Raw genomic sequence first — 25,883 nt, 5'->3', positions numbered from 1 at the left:
GAGCAGGTATTGCAAAAAAACCTCAGGTATGAGAAGTCTTAATGTCAGTTTTAACTAATCTGCTGCTGACCTTCATGGTACTGTGTACTCTGTGCCATATATATGATAATAAATTGTAATTTTGTTCTCCTTGTTTTAGAAGTGCCATCTGCCAGCCTTTTCAAAGTCCAGAATTGACTCTTATTTACTTTGTCAGTCCTCAAGCCTATACCTCATCACAGGTTTTGGTTGAGATTTGCCCAAGTGCTTTTGTCATATTTGACAAAATACTTCATCACAGGTTTTGATTGAGCTTTCCTCAAGTGTTTTTGTCATATTTGAAGCCAAGCACCCTTGAAGCAGGAGGCATGAGCAGGGTCAGGTCATATGTTCATCAGTCCTCTGAGTGGTTTGTCCTCGGCTAGGTTCCTCCAAAGCGTGGGCTACTTGTTCTGAGCCGCATCCACAGACAAGCTGGTACAGGCAGAAGAGCAGGATATACAAGTATTGACATAAGAGTCTGTGTGCAGCTTTGTTTTGGGTTTACTCTCAGCATCTTTCATTTAAAAGTATCTGCGCTTCAAAATGAGGATGTGGTTTTCATGAAATTCTCTTGGTTATTGGTTACCTGCCATCAACATCTTTACCTCCATATAATCTACCTTCGTCTTTATGAAACTATATCTGCTCATTGGTTTGGAGTCAGAAAGGAGTACTTCCTGATGAGTTGCCCTGGCAACCCAAACTCTAAATTTGTCTTTAGCCCTATTTTCCCAATAACACTACTCCCAACAGTAGTGTTACTGTTAGGCGATTGTAGGCTGCAACCAGTATTCAGTGTGGTAGAAGTGCTGGATGGGCCATCTCCCTGGGACTAATTACTCCTCAGTTTTTGTGGTAAACCTTTGTACTTACAAGAGAGTAGCCTGAAATATTTGTAATTCGAGTGTAAGAATGCATTAGCTTTCTGGATAAGTCTTTATATTTCTAGAGTAGATTGTAAACCTGTTCCCCATGTCCTTTGTTTTGTTAAGTCGGTCAGAATGGTGAACAAACTAGTGTAGCATGTGAATGCTGGAGGAAAGGATTAAATTATCCCAGGAAATCATTTGTCATAAGTGCCTTAGTCATAGCTCTGCCTGGTGAAAGGATCACAGTGCTTCCTAAACAAGTGAGAGAAATGTGTCTTTACAAGGTTTTAGTGCTATAACTGTGATCCTTTTCCTTTCTTGTGAATACACGAAATAGTGGTCTAGTAGCTTGCAAAAGGAAGGTTGTTTCTAAAGATCATTTGGAAGCTCTTTGCCTTCTGTGCTGTATCCATACGGATAAGAACAGTTTATTTGGAAAAGATGTGGCATTTGATTTTTTTTTTTTTTTTGGTTTGCTTAACATCCTTTCAGAAGGAGATTTTAGTAGAAGCAGTCAATTTAAAAATTCATTGTGAATGAAATTTTAAAATTATTGTTATTTGAAGGGCTCATCTTAAGTGAAGTAATTTAGGTGGTTCAGAACAGGGCCTTGCAGCTGTCTTTGGTAGTTTGAGTGGGATTAGCTGTACTGTGAAAATATGATGGAGTTGTTAACTTACGAGTGATGAGACTGTGACCTGGTGGACCATGGTAACCAGGGCTGCAGACTGTAGATGGAGTGCATGGTGTCATGCGTGCAGGCACCAAGTCACACCGACGAGCTTGATTTTATGGCACCACCTAAACCAAGACACAATGTTTTGGCTGTTGATGAGAACTGTGCTGAACCAAAAGAATATATTAAGCATTATGGAGCTTTGTGAAAGTAAAGACAGTACTTTGTAGACATACTGGAAGAATATATAAAGCTAGGTAAGTCTAGAACACTGCAGGGAGAGATAAATATTTGAAATTCATCATGAGATAAGGCATTATAAATAAAACAAAACCTTTCAGTATCTTGAATGAAATTGATAGCCTACAACTCCACTCACTTAGCCAGTTTGGCTTTGCCGAGGTGCAAGGTGTCTGATGTTCTGAATTAATTAAACCCGATAATTTTTTAAATCCTTTAAGCTTTTTTTTTTTTTTTTAACAAACAGGGCTATTATTTTCTCACATACAACCTGTGGTTTATATTGTAATAAAACAAAGCCAAAAGCAACCCACCAAACTGTGACATCAGGATTTATGGTTCAGCATCAAGCAGTGCCAAAAGATATAGAGATGGATAGACAGATTTTTCTTCATCTTCTTAAAGCCGTGTCTCTCCACTATTCTCCCTGTCTAGTACACTTCATAATCTGATTCTATTATTCCAGCAATACTGTTTGTTTGGGTTTTTTTGTTTTCCTAATTTTCCTGCTTCTCTGAATTGTTGGATTATTAGAACACTTTTATGGTGTAAAAGTTGGGCTTTGTATTGATTGATAACAGTTAACTTTTGTTGTTTTTATTTTGGAAGAAAAAATACTTGAAAAATTGTTTTGCTCATTAAAAGCTTAAGTTTTTTCTTAACAGTGTAATTTTCCATAGAAATTTACAACTTTCTTAAAATGGTGAAACAATTATTTGAGTTGTCATATTTTATATAAAATATAATCTTTTTCACAATGAGTATGGTACTGTTCACTTCTGTTAGCTACTCGTTTTCTCTAGTCTTTCGTAAACATGCATTTAATTAATTACATTGTGTAAAATTTTTAAAATCTGCATTGAAATGCTAGTTTTCCCCAAGCATCATTTTTTGGTTTGGTTTTTTTTTTTAGGTTTAGTCAAAATATTGGAGCAAACTTTTGAAAAAATTTAGAATGATGATATTGGAAAAATAAATTGAAATCAGCATCTTATAGTTCTACGTAGGATTTTGCAAAATAGATACAATAAATTAATCTCTTTTTCTTTACTTACTTTGAAACTTGTTCCACATTGTTCCTTGGAATTTGTTTTCCTTTTTTTTTTCCTTATCTTATATGTTGCATTGTACTGGGCTACTTCTGGATAAATATTGTATTCCTCAACTGTGAATCTTGTAAGATCTTTATGATTTTGGTAATTAGCTTTTATGCTTTTGCTAAAGCATTATTCTATTGGCCATTACCCAGTGCTATGTGCAGTTCTTATTCAAATGATGTTGAGAAAGTAGATCCTTTAATCAGAGAACAAGAGTTTACAGTGGAAACCTTTTTCTTCCTCAGTACTAAAATAGTGATCAGAGAGACCTTGGCTACTGCTTACTGAGTCATTGGGGTTTTCCAACTGTTTTGCTAGTAACTAAGAAAAACTCACTTTTCAGAGGCATGTTGTGGAGACATTTTTTGGATTTGATGAAGAATCTCTTGATTCAGAAACATCCTCTATAACTTCATATAACACAGATAAAACAGATAGGACACCAGCAACACCAGAAGAAGATCTGGAAGATGTAAGTAGTAACTGATTTGTTCTTAAGTTCTGTAAAAATTGACATCTTTTTCAGCTATTCTGCCACAGGAGCTGTGAAAGATTTGGCAGAGAATTGCTTTGTTTTGTGTCAAGTCCGGTAACGTATACAGTCATTGCAATAGAATTAATAAGATAATATTCTGCCTGACAGATTTGGCAGATATTGGGCTGAGAAATAAAATTGTTTTTCTCAAACCTTTTCTTATTACTCAGAAGAAAATGAATAGGGACATTGCTTTGCCAAAAGTCAGTAGTTACTAGATAATGGTTTGCCTTTCAACCTTATAATTTATTTGACTGTTGTGATATAACTAGGATTTTCTTCCTGTACTTACAATACTAAGAGAAGGGTTTGCTATTTATTACGGCTTAGATGATTATAGGTAGTAAAATCCACTGACATGTTTTGTCTCAGCTCTGTGATATACAATGCAGCTGGCCTACTTTAAAAGATTGCAGGGATGAGGACAAAGCACAAATTAGATGCTCTTTTTTGTCTTTCTTTCCTGTTCCCTAACTTGTCCCTAATAGTTCTCAGTCACGAGAAGCTTCCTATTTTTCTAGGTTTAATATCTAATGATATTGCAATCAATTTTCCTTGGAGCTTGAGTTCCTACAGCAAAAATTAATTAAAGGGAAGCACATTTCTTGCCCTCGGCATTATAAGATCGATCTCAAAATTGTTGATGTGAGTTGCTTAAAAATCAAAGAAAATTAAGATGGTAAAAACAATTTATGTGTCAAAAAAAACCCAACGTGTTTTAAAAAACATGGTATTGCTTTTGAAATATAACTTCTGTGTTAATGTACTTGTGCTGGTAAAAAGCATTGTAGAGAAAAAGAGTAAGGAAGGAGTGGTGGACTGCATGACAAATAGAATGAACCCCTCTGAAGCCCCTGTGACTCTGGAGTTGCTGAAGACAGTGGTGCATAGAACTCTTCCCTTCCATCTTTCCCCAGTCAGTTCATTCCCATTTCTGTACTTTCCTGCCTTATGTAGTAACTTACACTCTCCTGAAACTGTAAGTTAGACACAGTTATTGATCTCTGCATTTCTGCATCATCCTTCCTTCCATTTCCACTTATATTAGTTTAAAAAACCTTTATTAAACCTTGAGACTCAGTATGAATTGCATTGCTTGTTGTGTTTATGAGTCTGTCTATACAAATAAACCCATTATCAAATATACTTATACAAACCCACTTTTTTTGTTCTTTTTCCCTCTTCATTAAGAGCATGCCTAAAGAAGAAGCTGAACTAAGGTTCTGCCAGCTAACAAGAGAGTATCAAGCTTTGCAAAGAGCATATGCATTGCTTCAAGAACAAGTTGGTGGAACTCTGGATGCAGAGAGAGAAGCAAGGGTAATTTTTTAACTGAAAGTTCTTTTAACTCTGAAATAATTGAAAAACCTGGAGAAACTTAGAATAGCAGGAGATATCTTTGCAGGTCAGTGAAATGCAAAGCACAGTGTTTTAGAGGATTAGAAGATATTATCAGTAAAGTGACAATTTAGATTTCGTCTCATGTGATCAGAACAAAGATATCATTATACTTTATTCTAGCACGCATAATATATTAAAGATTTCAGTAGTAAGACAGTGTTATTGAGAATGATATCCCAATTTAACCTGCAATTTGGATAGCAACATGATGGATTTAAAATGGATCAGAGAATAGATTGTTATAAGTACTTCTATCATATGAGTAGATTAAAAATCTGACCCAAGTCTGATGAAGGAAAGTATGCTTGTGGGAGCAGAATTTCTATGTGTTAATAGGCAAAGCTTTCCAGATAAAAGCTACACGAGAATGTAAACTGCCTGACATTATCTGAAATTATTTATAGCTAGAAATGTTAGTCTATTATCCCCAGAGCCAGTATTTAGAAGATTCAGGATTTACTTTAAAATGTGTAGTGTTTCATTTTGGGTTTTTTCCAAGGTTCTTTGAAGTGGCTCTCAACCAACCTTGACTTTTTTTTTTTTCCTGTGAAATACAATTCTTATAATAGTAAAATTATTGCTTTATGGCTTTGTTTTTGAGAGTTCTCAGCCTCTTACGAAAGACTAGTCACAGTTGACACTCTCTTTTTAGTGTGGGACATTTTGCCAAGGAAAGTAATAAGGGTGTTGGAGACCACGTCTCAAGCTGGTAGTGGGGCAGAGGGCATAATTCCATCTACTATTATAAGAAAGCAAGATTTCAGAGGCAGTCATGTATTTGACAGTTATAAGAGACCATTATATTATCTCCTAGCTTTTTAAAATTGTATTTTGCAGGCGTTTGCGAACTGTCCCTTTAGTACACTTTGGAATTGTTGCTCTTTCTTTTTAACAGCACTTTGGTCTCTGTTGTCACATCCGTGCAAATCCATCTCTTGAGTGAGTCAGAAGGTAGCTTTTTGCATGGTTAGTTTCATAGGGCCAAAGTTCTGGTGGGATGAACATTTCCTATTACTCCTAGGTGAGTCTTAAGGTAAACAATGAGGGCCCAAAGGTGCAGAAAGAAATCACTGTAGAAATTTTTGAACTGCTTGGGAAAAGAGTACCTGAAGTGGGGTGAGAAAAATACTTGCAGTAGCTCAAGGGACCTCAGTGTCTGAAGGTCTCCAGAGATATCCTTTGGTTTATATCCTTTCTGTTTAGTACCCTGAATGATCCAGTCCCTTTTTAGAGTATCCCTGTACTCAGGGGGTACTACCTACTATAGTGTAATAGTGTCATAATCATGCAGCGTGAGGAAAAATGGCTGGTGTATGCTATTTATGGGATATATAAATTATTTTGGATCAATCTATAAGACTTTTTCAGTGTTTATTGCAATTCTCTTTCTCTCTCGCCCTCTTTCCGTGCGCGTCCCCCCCAACTGCCTTGAATTACTAAAGCTTATGCATAGCTTCTCAGAGCTCTTTCAGTTCCTAACTTTTCCCCACCCTGCCCTGGGAAGAGCTTTGTCACTGAATATGGATGTGATGATGATATCTTTTTTGGCTAGGGAGGAAAAATGCTGTTAAACTGATGGCTTTAAATATTTTGTAACACAAACACACATCCAGTTATTTTAATGAAAAGTACTAAAAGCTGACTGGGCGGCCCATAAATGTGTAGAAAGTATCTTTACTTTGATTCTGTGTGTAACTATAGCTACCCGTCTACGTGGATGTGCATGTACATACAAGCACTTTCTGATATATATTTTTTTTTTTCCCCAGACTCGGGAACAACTGCAAGCTGATCTTCTCAGGTGTCAGGCAAAAATTGAGGACCTGGAGAAAGCTCTAATCGAGAAAGGACAGGTAAAAGGCTCTCTTAATATCCTCTACCACGTCATTTTCTCCCTTGCATGCAGTGGTGCCATCTTCATTGCTTGCTGGTGTGTTGGTGTGACTGATGCAGCTTAATTGCTACTCCAGCAATAGATTAATTAAATAAAGAAAAGTATTACATAGGCTAAGAAAATGCCCTTAAAGATTCACTTTCTATCATGTAATACACTAAAGCATAATATGGAAGTAACCGCGTGTACATGCTTTGTAAATTCTGTTCCCATTGTCATTTGGTGAAGGCTTTTCTCCCGTTTCCATTTTGTTCATATTTGCTATAAATTCCAATAAAATATTCTTTATTTGTAGTGGAGAATATTTTTGGTGTGTAGCATAGAAAAATTCAAAAACCAAATAGTTTCACCCACCCTCAGCTAGAGAAAGGAACCACTGATTGTATTTGTTACTGGAAGGCAATTGTAATGTTACTGTCCTGGGCTGAAGTTCTTGGAGAACTCAACTGCTTTCAAATTCCCATACCATCACACAGAGTAAAACTAGGCCTTATGTTTCAGGATATCTTGTAAATACTTTACGACTATGTGGTTGCTGATGCATATTTAATAATTTCTAGAAATTTCAGGAAGGCTGATTAATAGTTACGAGAGTGCATTTAAAAGAAGTTCGGTTGCATAAATGTTAGAACATGCTGAGAAAATTGGGGAGATGTAATTTTACATGTTATTTTTTGAAATAACTGTTTTAAGATTGCAGATAACATATGGTAATAAAATGAGATACAGCTATCTATAGATAGACATTTCAAAGACTAATGATCCTGTAGAATTGAATAAAAACAACCTATGGGTAATGCCAAGTTAATAATATTGCTATTTTTGTGGTTTATTCTTTGTAAGAAAACTTTTATGTAAGATTCTGTATAAATACAAAGGTTTTGGGAACATATACAAATTAAGGATAAAAATCATTTATCCTGTCTTCCACACAATTTTCTTAGTAAATTCCATGTAAATAAAACATTACTGAAAATAGAAATTATGTCATGAATCTAAAAATGATGGCTCACTGAGCTTTTGGAAGAACAAATGAAACTGAAGACCTCTTGTGGATCTGCTGCTGACATTTTAGTGTGTTGGTAATATAGGTGTTGTGGGCAAATTGACATGTAATCAAAAACATTAGCGAAATAGTTGACTCTTACAGTGTAAGAAGTAAGTACTGTGTATGTAAATAAGTGAGCAAGGATGGCCATGTAAGAAACTATTACTGAGTTTGCTTCCAGAATGGTATGTCAAAAAGGTATGCCTGGAAATTAGAATTAAATTAGTTATTACTTTGAGATTCATAACCACATTTTCAACCTTGTATCTCTTAGTAATCCTGAGAAGGCCAACAGGGATGTGACAAGGAGCAATATGATATTGTCTCTAGTGGGCTACTGTGTACACGGAGCGTTAGCTTTCCACAGAAGTGGTGACAGTGTCTTCCCAGGAGTTCTAGTACCTGCTCAGTTCTCCTGACCTGTTAGTATTTACATTCAACAAAATAAATGGTTCTGATGATAAACTGACTTCTTTGTGCACTATGTGATTTTTTTTCTTTAAATTACTACTTCGTCATTTAGGAGGTCATGGTAGTGATGATGATTTAATACTTGTGAAATGTTCATTTGGGGAACCAAAAGATCCTAGTGTATATTCCAGGAATTTTTAGTCTTACTTTGCAGCTTTAAGAAACTGAAGAAGTGAAGACCTTCATGATTTTGCTGAAGTCAAATTCAGAGCAGAAGATTAGAATCTTATTGTTAAAAATGATTTGAAGCTTGGTTTATAACAATTTACGTGTAATTTCAAAGTGTCAAAGGCTGTTGTTAATATCTCCTGAGTTCGATCTGTCAGAATTCCCCTAGACATAAAAAAAAAAAAGACTAATAATCCATTTCTGCAAGGTACATTGAGGTGCATGCATACAAAACTTTATATTAAGGGAAGAAATTTTATAACATATTAAGAGTGGTATATAATAAATCTCAAAATATTGGAGTATGTAATGTTCCACATGGATTTTTTTTTTTGAATGTTCAGCTCTCTTGGTGACCTGCTATGTATATAAATACAATCACACTGAAGTTAAGATTTTTTTCAGAAAGCTGAGTGGAACTGACTTCATCAAGGAAGACACATGGTTAACTATCAATAGGGCAAATTAATCCATTTTTTTCTACTTGTGTGAACTGGAGTAGTGGAACTTGCAGGTCTGATGTAACTGTTGAACCTGCCTCTTATCATATGCGTGCATTGGGTTATGCACCCTGAGTCAGTGAGTGCAACTCTTTGTTCATTCCTTGACCTTACTAAAATGCTAGTTAAATGTTAAACTAGACATTGGATTTTATTTTCAACATTTCTTTCATTTGTTTGAAAATTTCTTGACAAGTGTAATGCCTTTTTGGTACGTATTTTACTATATTATTCTTAGTATGATGCTTTTAACATCATAAACCTGAAGAGCTTATTTACTGCATGAAAGTTAAAACACACTCGCATATTTTTGTATATGTGTGGGAAAAGGAGAAAGACCAGTAGAATATGTAAGTGTTGTGGACAGTAAGCAGAAAAACTAAACTTTTGGAAAAAATGTAAATATATCATAACACTTTAGATATTTTTGGTTGATGTGTCAAGGCTAGTTAATGGGCTCAAATATCCAGATTTCATTAATTTCTTGTGCAGCATCAGTATGCAAACATCTTGCTGACAGAGTAAGTATCAGCCTTAATACTTTAATAAAGACATTTAAACATGTGAAACTGGCTGTTATAAACCATTAAATTTGAATATCCAGCTATGGCTGGCAGTGCGTTTTTTTTAAGTTAAAATAAGGGATATTTGATGAGGCCTTTGAAGCCATGGAAAAACCCAAAAGCAAAGATCAGCTTTGCAACAAGTGATCAAATGGAAATAAGGTTTTCAAATGGAGTATAGAATGTCTTAGATCACTGCCCTTCCTCCATAGCCTTGAATTCCTTAACACCAACACTGTGTGTTAGCCTGATTCTCACACTTTTAGCAGAGGGCAATTAAATGCATACTGCTAAAGCTTATTTTCAGTCATTCGGGATCATTAAATGTTTTTTCTTCCCTTTCTCCATTGAATTTGCATTACACCACTCAAAATTGGGATGATTTTGCAAGAAAGTTCCCATGGAAAGTTACGATGGAAAGAAATAGTTTTGAATTAAGCTGTGTAAATAAATGCCTTTAAAATGACATAAAATATCATATGACTGAGTTCACCCACAATTGTTATATGTAAAGATTTTAAAGTATATGCTTAGCTGGAATATATTAGGAAAGAAGAGACTCAGCTTCAGGAAAAGAAAGGATTTTTTATTTTCTCTATAACTTAAAATGCTATTCATCCTCGAAATATTTATGAAAGCTATTATTTTTTGATGCATGACCATTTTTATACATGAATGTACAATGATGTCTGAGATCTTCTAATTCTTGTGGTTATTCATTTTTCTTGTTTAAAGAAATAGATATACTTTTAATATTTTAATCCTCTTCTTCCTCACAGGATTCAAAATGGGTAGAAGAAAAGCAGTTATTAATCAGAACAAATCAGGAGTTACTAGAGAAGGTATGTGTTCAGAATCTGGGAATATTTTCACAAATGCTGCCCTTTCTCGTAAAAGGAAATGAATGTACAAAGTACTGGAACATCAACATGAAAATTGGTTACTTTTTTTTCTCTCCAAGAACAGAACTTCAGATAAGTGTCTCTGATTAAAGTACCCATATATTTTTGTACGCTTTGGGAATGGAAGTTGCTCTTTACTGTGGGATTACATGTTGTGTTGCCAACAGTTGAACTCAACCTGGCTGATGTTTCTAGTGTCCAACAAAACAGAATTGAAAATATTAAGCATAATGTGGAATCTTGTATTTTGTCAATAAGTTACACAGAAATTATTATTGTCCTGATCACTAATAAAATTGCCTACTCCCTTCAACCTTCCATTTTTTACAGTTTTTCTACACATTAAGTAATACTGATTGATTTAAGACTATTATTTACTCTCTGAGATACTCAGACCTGAGCACCTCATTGTGCTTCACTGGTATTCGAGGGAAATTTAGTACTCAGGAAGTCAAAGAATTTCTTTTTGTTAATTATAATAGTAGCTCAATATTAAAATAATAGAAATAAGATAACCAATGAAAAATTCATGACTAAAAGTAGCTACAGCTGGACTTAATTTATTCAGACACTTACACAGGTATTATAAGCATTATAGTACATTATGCCAGATGTTACGCTTTTATTTAGCTTCATACAAATATAAAGATCACCCAGTTAAGCTAGACAGGAGACCAAAGCTATTAGTTGGCATAATGAGTAGTGAATTTTCAATTTCTGTTTTGTCATTATTAGCACCCCAAAGTACAAATCTGCGAAATTAAATAGTAGGCATTAAAACCTCTCCATTATTGTCTTTCATATATTGTAAAGAATAGACATCTAGTTATGCAAAGACAATGAGAACAGCCTACACAAATGTTAATGTAACCTAGTTTCATTAACTTGATTTTAAAAAAAAAAAGCTTGTATTTCTTAACTTATTTAGATATAATATTCATGTCACTTTTCATACTACCAGATTACTATTCTAAGAGATCATTGACCATTTGCTGCTTGCAGTTCTCACAAAAACATTCTGATGTGATGTTCCTTTATCTCCAAGACATGGCCCAACATCTAATGAGAAACTGAAATAATTAAGTTTTGTCTAAACCCCTTCCTCACTACTCTGTACAGTGTCTTTTTCACTGCCTATGGGGTGTTATGGCGATGTGTTTTTCTCATAGATTTACAGAATGGAGCAAGAAGAGCATCAGCTGAAGAATGAGATGCAAGACGCAAAAGACCAGAACGAGCTGTTAGAATTCAGAGTGCTAGAGCTTGAAGTAAGAGATTCTCTCTGTTGCAAACTCTCAAATGGAGCAGAAATTATGTTTGAACCCAAGCTGAAATTCCTGTAAAGATTACTGATGTCTGGTGCATGTTTAAGGGAAATCACTTAGGTATCTACTTTTTAATTGTTGTATCATGGGATAATGAACATGATGCCACTGCCTTAATATGTTTTGAAGAGAGTGCTCACTAATGTTTATAAAGATGTAATATAGCTAATATATATTGCATAGAGTTTGTTTTTCATCTAATAAAATATTTTGTTTTGCAATGTTTTGCCTTTTTTATTTGTTTCATTTCCATAACTGCTCCTTTCCTGCATGTAAAATCACTTGGTATGTGTACTACAGCCTTGGTTGGCATTGTTTAAATTAACACATCTTCTCACATCTTGCATGCAATGATCTGACTGAAGATCTGACACATCCATCACATCAATGTATAATTGCTTTAAGTCACAGTAAGATTGACAACATCTATAAGAAGTAAAATGATCTTAAAAGAATGCATTTTAATATCAGCTTTAAAATAATTTGTCTTACCTGAAATCCATTTTCTGTTTGTATAAAATGGTCATGAACTGGAAATAGTTGTCATCAGTCAATGGAAAAAGGAAAAAAACCCTCTGGGTCTGTCAAAGTTAAACTAGTGAAGTACAGCTACAACTTCTGCATGTGAAAGTAGTATGTTGCCAATAGCAAACAAATTCTATACTTTGCATAAACAAAATAACAGTGAAGTTATTTGTGAATAACTGTTTTAATATGTAGCCTGTGGTTACAGTAGAAAGCAATGGTTCTCATCACATTGTAAGTGGGGCCCATGTGGAGCTTGGTAACACTAAACTACTCGTGTGTGATGCCCAGTTGTCACACAGTTTATTGCCTGATAACACACTGTTCAACTTCAAAGATTATCAGCATTCTTAACACCATTTAGAATAAACTCTCTGAGAAATCTGTCATTGTCACTCCTCCATAATTTTCATCACCCAGCACGTTTCACCATAAATCTTGGCATGTGTAACTTCTCTGATAGCGACAAAAATGTTGTGTCTTCCTGTCATGTGGACGTTCTGCTTTTTGTATTTGACCTTTCTTAATCTTTTTTTAATCCTTTACCTATCAACCATATATTTTGATGTCACAGCCCATTATATTCAAAATTATGAATTTAGGTTTTTAGAATTTCAGTAGATGTTCAGGAAAAATAAATAAATATATAACTCAAATAAATACCTATTCTATTAAGCAACTGTAAAGTAAAATACTGAAGAATTTAGCATTTGAATTGGCAGATACACTAGAAACTGCTTCCTAAAGTGTAAGTGCTCTTAGAAGCAGAACAATTGAAAAAATTTTCTTACTAAAAGAAAAAAGTGCTTCAATACATCCTTTATGAATGTCTTTTTCACATAGAAGAATCACATCAAAAATAGCTCAGTGTGATATGTTGAGTTTTTTCATGTGCCAAATCTTGAAGGACTTGTTTCACAGAATAACAACAGAAATATTTTTGTGCGATTGCAAGAAAAGGTTTTTTTTCCTTAGTAGGTAAGCATGTAAACACAAATGTGACTGACAATGTGAATGCTTTAGTAAAATAATGAATTCTTCTGGTAATCATGACAGTATTTTTTTAAAAGCAATTAAATTAGTTCACATGAAAATAGAATAGAATAGAAATAGAAATAGAAAACACAACCATTTGTCTGTCATTTAATGCAAGCAAATTCAGGTGAGTTTAATGCAGTAAAATATTTTTTTTAAAATATTAAATGGTAACTGAATTGGACAAGAATATAAATTCCAGTTTTAGATTACAGGAACTAGGTCATTTAAGCATGTTTCAAAATTAGACTGTTAATGCAAAAATTATTTAATATAGAGCCTACAAGGGGGGAAAAATGCATAGAGTACAGAGATTTTTCCCTCTAGATTGTTATTTCAAATTACGTTTAAGCTAGTTAATGAGCAAGAGTTGCCATGCTTTGTAACTTGCTTGAGTGGATGCAGCCCACTGGCCATATCAATTAAAGCACCTCATTTTGTGGTTTAGCATACGGATAATCATAGGAACTAAAATATTTGCAGTAGCTCTCTTTCATTATACTGTCAGAAACTGAAGCTCTTCTTGCCAATGCCGCCTCCTGTAATATGGAGAGGAAACTTTTTCTCACCTGCGTTCCCATGGCCATAGACAATTCAGAGTAAGATGCAGTGCCTTGGTTGCTCAGAGCCTTAAACCATTCATTTTCACAAGCGTGATAAAACTTAATTTAAGTAAAGTTGCTTATTTATTGTTTTACTGTATTTCTACCTACTCAAAAAATAATAGGCGAGTGTTTTGAAGAAGCACATGAAGATCAAGTTGATAGGCTGGATAAGTTTTAGAAATACTATAGTTTTAGGTAAACGGGAATTTATAGTTTTTGGTTTTGGCACAAAGAACACCATAAATGTAGAGTAGTGCGGCCTTTTAACATATTCCAACATCCTGGGTTGTTCAGTGAATAGGACTGGGGATTTTACATGCTCTAATAGAAAGTTTAACTGTAGAACGAACAGGGAACAGATACACAGCTTTAATTTTATTGAGAAAATCTTCAGTGATAATACTATTTCATGACGGAGTTTAATTTTTTAATAATATTTCTTCTTTCTAAATCATTGTTTGTTCCATGAAAGAAAGCAATAGTTAAATACAGTTACAACCAACATACAAAACTGCAGTTTTTTAGGGCTTCATTCAGGTATTTGGCAAGGGTTTCACCATCTGAGGAGTGTTGGTTAACTTTGCAGAAACTATGCGTGCATGGAATCAGTTGGAAGCTAATACTATTTTTGTGCTTAGCTAAAGCCAAAATATTTCACATACGTCGAAAGTAGGAGGAAATACCATATATTTGGAATGTGAACAGGAATCTGCCTTTTTAATGTACAAGTACGTTTTGAAAACATGGGAAACTAATATTTACATATAATCACAAGTGTTGTTTTTAAACAAAATCTTTCCTCAGGAGAGAGAACGAAGGTCGCCGGCATTTAATCTTCATATAACCACCTTCCCCGAAAACAATGGAAGCGCACTTCAACTGTTCTGTCAACAGGAAGGAATAAAGGTATATGTAGAGCATTCGTAAGGGTTGGATGGCCAGGAACTTTTTTGGAATGACCAACCCAATACCCAGACAAATGGTTTGCCTCCTTGCTGTAGGGAAGAAAATCTGAAAAAATAAATACAGTAAAAAAAAGAGATTTTTAACTGGGGAAGAGTTACGTAAAAATATAATCTGGCAGTCTGTCAGGAGTTCATCAACAAAAATGAAGGCTGCTCAATCAAGATAATTTACATTTAGTCTAGGGTACTCATATGAAAATGTTAGAAGAATGTAAATGTTGATGTGGATCATTGGCAGGCTTGCTACAGTAGTTTGTTCTTTATATTAAGTGTTTTCATCTAAGGTCAAAAATACATCATTAATCTATTATTTTACACTTCATTTAGTGCAGCACCTATGCTGCTTGTTGTTGTTATATTAATATGCTTAAGTTATTTGCCTAGGCCAGGGCCTTGAAACACGAGGTGCCTGATCAAAAACTCATTCAAATAAGTGAGACTCTATCTACCATTTTAAATCAAGCAGAAGACAAATATCGGGATCTCACTTGGTTAGCTTAGCTATGAGTAAGCAAGCATTACTCTTTTTACATCTGTTCTCCCTTGAATAGTCTGGCTATACATGTTGATTTGCCTACTGGTTCACTTAAGACTGAATTCAGACTTTCTTTGTGAGTAATGTTGCACAACAGGCCAGGGTACCTTTTCTACAAGTAACTAAAGTGGAATATCTCTGTGTTATACTCCGTGGCACTCTCTAGTAATTTACGCTTGTATCTGTAATTATATTTACAAGTCCTCTTAAAGAAGGCTTGTTTCTATTCAGTGCCTTAATAAGCACAATATTATCTTTATTGGAAATAAACTCAAATTTTAGGCTGCATATTGTTGGGGAGCTGAGTAGTCTAAAAGAAAAAAAAGTTAAAACCTGATTATTACCTACAGGTTTGGTTGGGTGATCATTTCCCAAACCACAAAAGGAGTCATCAGTTAGTATATTACCTTTCAAATAGAACCTCCATGGGATGCCAGCCGTGCTTTTTTACCTTATCTCTTATTCTAATTTGCATGTTGGCTATAACAGGTACAGCTTACTAGGATCTAGGATTCATAGTTTTTCCACTGTCTTCAGTTGCATTCCGAAACAGAGGCGTTTTTTTCAATGTGCCTTTTCAGTTCACTTACCTGGAATCAGGGGCAGTCACCTATCAATGGACATAGTGAAAATGTTGACTTTTTACATGTTTTCAATGTCTTTTGGAATCGTTAGCCATCAGTAACAAATTAGATTCTAGACAGGTGCAAAATCTGATCTGGTTTCTAGATATTCCTATGTGCTTCATCATGGAAATAAATGAATTAGAATGAATATTTCTGGCTCAATAGTTGCAAGAACTTGCATGTCTTACTGAATGCCATTCTTCACTAGTGTAACTGATCAGCTGAAGAAGTTTACATTCAACATTGTCAATGCTGATCAAAATCAATAATTTTGTTTTTAACATCAATCCAAACATGAGCGTGTATTAAGCTCTGCACCATTCTAAAATTATTGATGTGCTCTTTTTAATAACTAATGTAACATTTGGAGACGCTGCTGAAGTGTTTGGGGAGAGACGGAAGAGAGGGAGGGACATCCCAAGACAGGACACATGTAATTCTTCTTTTGGAGCCAGGGTGGACTAATTTGTAGTCTCTCCCACATCTGTGTCTGGTCTTCAGCAAATCTTTCATTTCTTATCAAGCCTTCCTTGCTGGAGTCTGTTAGGTACAGAATCATGAGCAAATATATTCTGGTATAGTTATGTAATTTGCAAGCATAGCTAATTTAGCCTTTAAAAATTTTAAAGACTGATCCTCCTGACTACCCACACAATGCAGATGCACAACACATAGACACAAAGCAGCGTGTTATGTGCTGTAAGTAATGAAACTAGTGAGCCAAGATACAGCCCTGTGAAATGTGTGCCTCTTCTAAGGAGTGCTGAATATGAGTAGAAGTTGAGTGATTAGCACAGGTTAAACAGTTCCATGAACCTTTCCAACAAATTTTTGCGGTAGAAAACAGAGGCCTGGGGCGTGGGAATGGTTCCTGGCACTGTGTAAAATACAGAAATTGTGTGAATTTATTCCTTTCTCCTTTTTCTTTGTATCAGAAGAGTGTTTTTCTTGATTTCAGTGACTGGGCCTTAATAAGGATGGGTTGTGGATCTGGAGGCTGACTGGCAGAGAAACATGGTTTTCTACTCACAAAGGTTGTGAGCTGACAGTACTTGGTGGAGCATGTGCAGCTCACTGTGCAAATTCCTTCTTCCACCGTAACACTGATTTGAAAGTCCACTTTTTCATTTGACAAAGAAAATATAAAACAAACCACCCAACAAAACTTCTTTGCAATTATTTTGTTCACACTCTCATTTTGACTTCTGGAGCTCAGTGTGCTTGATGCTCTGTTTCAAACAAACAGAAAAAAACAGGCTCCTTTGAGCCTGTTTATCAGTTTTGATCTTTCCTCTGCATACATCAGCAGGATGGTAAATGTGAATTGTACAGGAATATTCTGCCTTCATATACAGACATCCAGGTTGCCTGCTATAATCAAGAGTGACATTTGGTTTTGCCTCTGAAAGTATCAATAACACTTTGTAATTGTGATGCAAAACCCATGTTTCACTTAATTATATTTCAAGTCTTTTTGCATGCAGAAGCGAATAAAGGGTACATAAAACGTAACATAAAAGCTTTCTCACCTACTATATAAAAAATAAGTGTTAAACATCTTTTGCAGGATGTGAATATATCTGAACTTATGAAGAAGCTAGATATTCTTGGAGATAATGGGGTAACAATTTTTTAATTTCAAATATACCTGTAGTTTTATGGTTATTTTAAAGCATTTTTCCCATAGCAGAAAATAGCATTCAAGAAAGTGCACAGAGTGATTTTTATATGCTTATATTTGCATGAACAACATAAATGGTTAGGTACTATGTTTACAAACTTAAAATCTTTCAGTTACAGTGATACTAGTGAAAAGTGTATTTTTGAAGATAGGATTTGATCTTGGCTGAATGACATGGAAAAAAAGGCGCTGTAGTAGGCAGAGCGAAAAGATATAAAACAGGCTAGGGGATAAAAATAAGGAAGTAAAAGCCAGACCAAGTTGTTCCTGATTTTTCTCTTGAGTATTAATAGTAGTAGTAGCACCTGTTTTGGTGAAGGATGCCTCTGCCAGGAATGGATTTACTGGGAGAAAAGACAAGGATAACTGGTTCCCTTTTGTCCCTTTTATTGCCAAATACAGTATAAATCTTTGTCATGTGGCTAGGGCACAAACATCCATGGAGCTGGGTCCACTGTAAAGTTAGTTTTAACAGTTTGAGGTCTTTATAATGCTAGTTTTAAGCTCTAGATTTACTTTTTATGTTCAAATCTTTACATTGTTTTCGTTAATGGGAAGTCTAGCTCTGAAGTGCACATGGGGGAGATTCACTTGCTGCAGGGCTACTGTCCAGTGAACTGACATTTTTGTGACTAGGAAAAAAAAAATTAAAATCCCAGACAGAAACCACTTAATTTTCGTTGAATAACTAAGTGTTATAAAAGCGTTCTGGGATTGATGTACGGAAATGAAGTGGAGACTAAGTACCCTTGGTTTAGCTTTCAATACTTTCAATCATGGGATCCTTTATGGGCATGTTCGTAAAATGCTAAATGTTATAACTGACTTATTCTTTAAAATACAGTTAAAATTAATCACTTTTTGAAATATGGATTTCCAATCCAATTTAAAATGCATCTTTTTGTATTTTAGAATTTGAGAAATGAAGAACAGGTTGCAATAATCCAAGCTGTGACTGTGCTTTCCCTCTGTGAAAAGGTAGAATTCAGTAAAGATTTTTCTCTGCCTAAAGACTCGCCATGTATTCTAAGATACCACATAACTTAGCCTGGGAAGCAAGGCTTCTGTGTTAAAGTCATCTGGATTGGAGCATGTATTCATCTTTACATGACTTGGGATTGTGGGATTCTTGACATAATATCAAACTTACAAAATAAACAAAATTTAAAAATAAAGCCAAGTTTTGGATATATTCCCTTAGAATAAAGTACTAAAAAGCCACTTAACAGAAGAGACTTCATTCTCAGAAGTGCCAATGTACTCAGCTCTCTGGGAACAGGTTGCTGGGAAGTCCTCTGCAAGTTGTACCACCATGGTCCATTTTGGGTCCGTTTCTGTGTATGACTGAAAAGCCTCTGAGTGGTATGTGGTCCTGTTCTCCATAAATTACTAGGCACAGATAACAAAAAAGTAATTTGTACAAGGTAGGTAATCAGTCAGGTCACTCAGTTCTGCTAGACTAGTTCCTTGCTCTTCCAATTACAGAGGAAATAATCTGTATATGAATAATGATGACATGTAGACCTTAGGAAGACTTGCCTTTTTCTCTGAAGAAGTTTTGTCCATCCTTTTGATAGGTTTCTATTAAATCTTTCCAAGATGCATTTTTGAAATTCAGAATCTGAACTTTAAAATTAAAATTTGAGCATTTTGTGCTAATTGTTTTAATTTGTATAATTTTGGTAATTACTTATCTAAATATCTTAATGTAGAAAATCTAAACTAGGTAATTTAATAATCATTGGTTTAAGTGTGTAATTGCTATAAGCAAAATAAAAATTAGGGAAAATGCTATAATCCACATGGTATTCATTGTGTTATAGCATTAAAAAGAGGAGGGGATGATCATAGCCTAAATCCAACAAGGAAAGTGGAAGAACTCCAGTACGCAAGATAGAGAGCAGAACTGGCCAAACTGTAGAGATGGATTAGGTCATTATTCCTCAAGTAATTTAGGGCTCATGAAAAAGTGCCACTAGAACTGGTGAATTTGTTTAATTTGTGTCAGTTCTGCAGAATAAAACATATACTTTTTAATCTATAAATTATTTGCATTAACAACCGATCACAGCAATAAGGGATTGGAAGTTTTCTCAACTAAAATAATTCCTTAAAGGAATAGAGACATACAATTACAATGGCGACTTTATTTATTCATGCTAAATTTGGTCTATAATATAATTTCTTTTCTTTTTTTGATAAAATTTCTGCCAGTTCCTGGTTTGTCTCTATTTTGTTTTTTGTTTGGTTGTTTTATTCGTGGTCATGTCATATAATCTGGTTATTACAGAAATTGAACCCTTCATCAGAAAGATAGAGATTTTAGCTTTATCTTCTATAGAGAAATAGACTTCATTTAAATAATGAGATAGAAATAGTTCGTGTTATCTATGGACTCTATCAATTTGATGCCATTTCAGTGAAGTGCCTCACAGTAACCTAGTAAGTACAAGCTGACAGCAGATTAAATCAAGAGGGTACTCTGAGAATCATGAAACCTTTTCATCTATTCCATGGTGCACATTCGAGATACAGGCTAACCAAGCGACTCTAATTTTCTCCATACAGAAGGCACTATCCATACCTGAAGTTTACTAGAACAAAGAATAACGGAAAATAGCCCTACACCGTCCTTAACAAAATAAACACGATAACACACTTTATAATATTGTGTTCTAAATCACAGACAAAATCAGACAAAGTCTATTAAGTCAAACTGGATGATTGTTTCAACAGTTATTTGGACTAAAGGAGATTTCCAGCAACTCCACTGCCTCATCTCAGATACCCCTCTAAGTAAGGGCCAGATAGCTTCCCATGTACATTCCTGTAATTCCTTAATTAAAAGAAATTATCGTATATAATAATCTCATAATGGGATCTTTTGGTAGAGAAATGGTATTGCAAACATAGATGTGGTGCTAGTTATATTCACATGTGCTAATGAATCACACAATGTTTATTTAGATCAAAACTGTTATACTCAGCCACTAGAAGTGGTCTTTTGGAAATCAAGCTATCAGGCAAGGACAGTTTCTGGATACTGCCGGCACAATTCCAGAAGCTTATTTTGAATGCTACAATTGACTACAAGTCCTAAATATATGTTTATCTCTTCTGTGCCACTTGGTTCCAGAAAGGCTTACAGGCATAGGAAGATCAGAATCAACATTTAGATTAGCATATCATTCATACCTTAAAAAAAATTAGACCTCTGATTTTTGCAAATATTGAGGGTAGCTGTGAGAGATGCTGAGGACTTCCTATTGCTGTTGAAGGGTTCAGAATGCTCACTGTCTTGCGAAATCCTTTAGCAGCTGAGTGGCTTTCCTTAGAAATATCTTCAGTCTGTCATGTTCAAAATGAAGAAAAGAAAGATGATGAGAATAGGATTACTGGGGAATATGGAGTTCCTGTTCACTTTTTTTCAGCTCTGTACAAAGCTAAACCTACTAAATAGATAAAACAAGTTTCCATTTTTATCCACCAGCCTCTTAAATAGTGGAAGGTCCAAAAGGATGAATTCACATTTTTCTTATTTGTAAACTTATGTTTGCACATTTCCTATCTAAATATTCGGTTTAAAAAAAAAGTCATTAATTCCTTTGAATCTGAGCCCCAATGAATTCACCAAAACCCTACATTTAAAAAGTCAGTGTATAATGCTTACCAAAAGAATTAAATAGGTGTAATCTAGTGTTAGTAAGCAAAACATTTGAGGAAAGTGATAAGTATCAGTGGCAAAGCTGCAATTGGTCTCAATGGGAGCCGGTGTTATAAAAAGAAGCATTAGTCTAAACTATATTCTGTAAGCTAGTCATTGATCCTTATTGTAAACTGATAAGGAAATTAAATAAAACAATTCGGAACTGAGCATTCCTATCTATTCCAATAAACTTAAATACTGAATATTAGTATAATCCTGCTGATGGTTAGAAATTAAGCAAGAACTTTCTATCCATGCATTTAACTATTACAATATGTAATTTTACCCTTGGAATGCAATCCCCCTTCTTCTTAAATCTGATTGTTTTGTTTATCACCAGAATGGTAAGGGATTCACAGTAGCAAACACATGAACTTCCATCTGTCTGTCCATTTTATTCTTCCCTCTACATTACCAATGTTTTAGAAGTGAGCCTCTTCCCATGAAGGATGCAGTAAACTGTGCAAAATAAAGGATCGGATTTACCACCTTGTCTTTTGTTTAAATTGCCATCTGGAAAAATGCAGGACTGGTGTCCTGAAATCATATGATGGTTTGCAAATCAGGCCATCAAGCATTGTGTATATCAAGTCAGAAACAATCAGGTTATTTTTGCATTCTTCACCCATGTCTAATTTGTATCTTGAATTTTTAGTGGGGGAGTTGTGGGGGGCAAGCCTTTAATTTATCATAGGAAAACAGCATCCACTTGTTAGCCTTTAGTATGTTTCTACGGTCCTCCATTCTGCCTGTGTTTTCACAACCTCTTTATTCATGTGCAACTTCAAAGTGAATAGATAGTACGTTGTAATCATATGCCTGGGAGTGTTGGCAACAAACTTGCAAAATGTTCATTGCAAATTTTTGAAGAGCTCTTTTTAAAAAATATTTTATTTTTTTTTCTTCACACTACTATGTTCATGTAGTGGTTAAAACAGATAGAGGGGACAGAAGCTGCACTGACACAGAAGATGTTAGACCTGGAGAATGAAAAGGTAAGGAACAATAACTAAAAATATAATTCCCTTAGCTAAAACTTATGTCAAGGGGACATGGATAAACTTCATCAAAGGTTGATTTGCTGCCTCTCTCTGCTTAACAGAAATTGCTCCATGGTAAAATTAAGGTTCCTAGAGGTTCCTGGAACAATTTATTGCTTTTATTCTTTGAGGTGGGAGGGAGCTGTCAAAGCTATATAGAACAAAAATGGCAAAATATATACAAATTAGGACATGAAGGCATAACTTTACAGACCATATTAACTAAACAGTGTGAAATCGTCTTTGTGCTTTTTCTGTGTATTAATGTGCCTGGCAACAGCATCATCTTTTTAATCTTGGGGTCATGTTATTTTAATTGTCAAGGATATTCCTTTGCTCTCTGGTATTCAGCTTCTGGACAAGCTGTAAAGACCTCTTACTTCAGATAAACTTTCTGGCCCCAGGGTCTTCATGCTTAAAGACAGATTATTTTCTCAAAAGCAGTTCTGTCTTGCATAACAAACGCAGTGCTATCCCAACCTTATTTTTCCATATGTTGAACAAAGAGTTTTTGCACGTGTTTGATTTTATTGGTTTACCATGCATGCCGTGCTTCGCATCTTCAGATGGCTTTACAAACACTGATTAATCCTCACCACACCTTTAACAGGTAGATAAGTAACCAGCATTACATTCATCTTAAAGAATGGGAAACTGAGACAGGGAGGTTAAGCGATTTGCCCAGGGCCACTGAAGAAGTATGCATTTGGACCACAGTCAAAAAAAGAAGTGCTCAGACTTTGTTCTCTGTCAAGTGTAGCCCATCATAGTGGTTGTGCATTAACACAGGCATGATCTTTTCCCAATTTAGTATTTATTTTTAACTCTTGTTATGGAAAATTTCAAAGGCTTTGGCAAGGGAAAATGCCCACAAACCCTAGATTCTCTTATAAAATGGATCGGAAAACAGTCGTTTCTTTCTAACTTGGTTTATTGTCTTCCCACTTACTACCTGCGATGTTTTCAACTCTTACTCTGGACAGCCCTGTGTCTATTTGTTTAGTATAGCAATCTGAGAGTCTTCATTGCTGATTATTGTGTCTCCTAAGACTCAAAGGTGAAATGAGTTTAGCAATAATATTCTAGCATGTCACTTTCAGAAGAGCTGAGCTGGTTTAGTTGTCCTGGAATCCATGTTAGGAGTTTGAGACCCTGTTCTTGTTTCCTCCCCTCTCCTGCTTTTTGTGGCCAACTTTTACCATAGCTTTTGGAGGAGCAGGTGCATTGCTATTCTGGGATCTGCTGGTAGCTCTGACCCTCTCTATAGTCTTGGACAAGTCAGCCTACTTCTCTGGTGTGAGACACTTGTAAGCACATTAGGACCAGGCTTGTCCTTTACTATGGATTAGTCTTTCACAATAACCATGTAGCTGTTGCTGTAATCTGCAAAAGAAAATGCCACCTGGCTAGTCAAGATGGGATTCAGTTGCATAAACATGGTGTCTAATGCCATATTACATTCTTCAGAGTTCTGGAGATGTCCACGAGGGGCTAAGAAATATGCCCTACAGGACCTATTGGAGATCCCTACCCTTCTGATCCGGCAGTTGAAGTAGCACACCCTAAAATGGCTATAAGAGCAATAAATGCCCATCTGTGGGTAACTCAATTCCAGCACCAGGATCGAAGCCTGACTTAAACTTTGGTTCTACTTTTGACATTAATTCATAGGCAATTAAAAGAACTCCAAGTTTACAAAAATACTGAATAGTAAATATTATATCTTATACAGAAAACAAATAGCAAGTTATTCTTCCAAGACATCTAGTATTGGTCTTATATGTTGCCGCTGTCACCAATTCTGAGTTGTTCTTAAAATGTGGGAGGTCATCCATAGTCATTTTATGTTCTGAGCCCCTCCCAAGCAATAATTTGCTGATCAGAATGAATTTGGTTTAAACCAGATGTTTGGAATGAGAATTCATTATCATGGCTCATGCTCAGGCAAATTCCATGCTGGTGCTATACTGACTGTTGACAGAAAAAACTGTTGGAATTCCACATATATGTCTGAAGGTAAAATTTGGCCAAATTTGGCGCAAAACCATATCCAGTAAAACTAGCCAGACCAGCAACATTTGATTTTTTTTTAATACAAGCTACAATTAATCATCTTAAGAACACTATGTACTTAATTTGGCATTTATTCTATATTTGAGGAAATTAAGAGTTTGTTGAATAGTAAAAAAAATTATGGAAAAGGTTAAATTCAATCAAAGGGCTTCTCTGCTTTCTGGACTACTACTATTTTTTTCGAGCATGAAAACCTGCCTAGAAGGAAAAGCTAATCAAATCAATTAACTATTTTATATTCTACTTTCTATCATCCAAAATATTTTAAAGGCATATTTTGCAAGAGCACCATCACCAGTCAGATCTCGCTTGACTATTCAGACAACCATGCAAATGTCCACAACTTTCCTGCAACGTTATGCTTTTGGATACTGTGCCCCACTGAATCCTCAGCCTGTGTTAGATATGTGTAAATACATATAACTATGAAAACTGGTGAGTTTGATTTTAAAAACAAAAGCAAAAAATCCCTGTAAACCCTGTAAAACATTGAAGACTTCTTCAGCTAAAGTCACTTAACCTCTCTGGGCATCACTTTACCCATTTTGAAATGGCTTCTTACCTTTACAAATCAAGCACTGAACTTTTACTCCCACTTCACTAATGCATCAGGGAAAGTTGCTGCAGAATCCAGCTAGGACCCTGCATGTTCTGATTTCCTGCCTAGAAGAACAGGATAGACAACACAAATGACGGTTTCCTCATTATTTCCTTTAGAGTGCACATTGGATATTTACAGAGAAGCAGTAGAGTGCCCTCACTTGTTTCTTTCTTCCCTCCCTTGGCCTGCCCTGTGAAAGTGACGATTGCTGGACCACATGCATGCACATTCCCAGTCACCTTTTGGCCATTGTGTGCATGCCTGACAGGTCAAGGCAGCTTTGTACACTGGTGTAGAGGTCTACACTTTCTAGGTACAACTCATTAATATGATAGACTTATTTTAAGTGCTAATATTGTAAATTTGATACTCTAAATATCCTTAGGATGAATGTGGTCATTTGCTATAGATGTTCTTTTGCTTTCAAATGGAAAGCTCACATAAAAATGATGGCATTTATGATTCTTCATTAACTAGGATAAAGAACAAATACTCCCTTCTTTTTATTATTGCTTAGGACCTGTTCAGTAAACAGAAGGGTTATTTAGAGGAAGAACTCGACTACAGGAAACAAGCTTTGGACCAGGCATACATGGTAGGAAAAGAACAGTAATTAATTTTTCATGTTTGAACAGATTTTATAAAATACAGGCGTTTTTTTATCTTTTAATTATAAATACGGTTCTTTTTTAATTGATTTTTTTTTTTGCCAGACTAGGAAATCAAATATTACTTAAATGGAGACTTAGGAAATGGATTACAGTATTTAGAAGTGTAACGT

At 35.2% G+C, this 25,883-nt stretch overlaps 1 protein-coding gene across 1 annotated transcript in view; it reads left to right on the top strand.

Annotated features, from left to right (window-relative positions):
• The window catches only part of JAKMIP1 (janus kinase and microtubule interacting protein 1), a 91,118-nt gene that overhangs the window by 45,678 nt on the left and 19,557 nt on the right, over window positions 1-25,883 (top strand). Inside the window, exons 9-18 of the mRNA XM_065633200.1 lie at window positions 3,247-3,375; window positions 4,630-4,758; window positions 6,609-6,692; window positions 10,263-10,325; window positions 11,555-11,653; window positions 14,680-14,781; window positions 17,569-17,622; window positions 18,595-18,660; window positions 22,315-22,383; window positions 25,620-25,697. Of these exons, the coding sequence (XP_065489272.1) occupies window positions 3,247-3,375; window positions 4,630-4,758; window positions 6,609-6,692; window positions 10,263-10,325; window positions 11,555-11,653; window positions 14,680-14,781; window positions 17,569-17,622; window positions 18,595-18,660; window positions 22,315-22,383; window positions 25,620-25,697 (873 nt within the window). The remainder of the gene's footprint in view (window positions 1-3,246; window positions 3,376-4,629; window positions 4,759-6,608; window positions 6,693-10,262; window positions 10,326-11,554; window positions 11,654-14,679; window positions 14,782-17,568; window positions 17,623-18,594; window positions 18,661-22,314; window positions 22,384-25,619; window positions 25,698-25,883) is intronic.

This window comes from Caloenas nicobarica, chromosome 4 (genome assembly GCF_036013445.1).
Source record: "Caloenas nicobarica isolate bCalNic1 chromosome 4, bCalNic1.hap1, whole genome shotgun sequence".
Taxonomy (NCBI): domain Eukaryota; kingdom Metazoa; phylum Chordata; class Aves; order Columbiformes; family Columbidae; genus Caloenas; species Caloenas nicobarica.
This window is presented reverse-complemented; position numbering and strand designations above follow the sequence as displayed.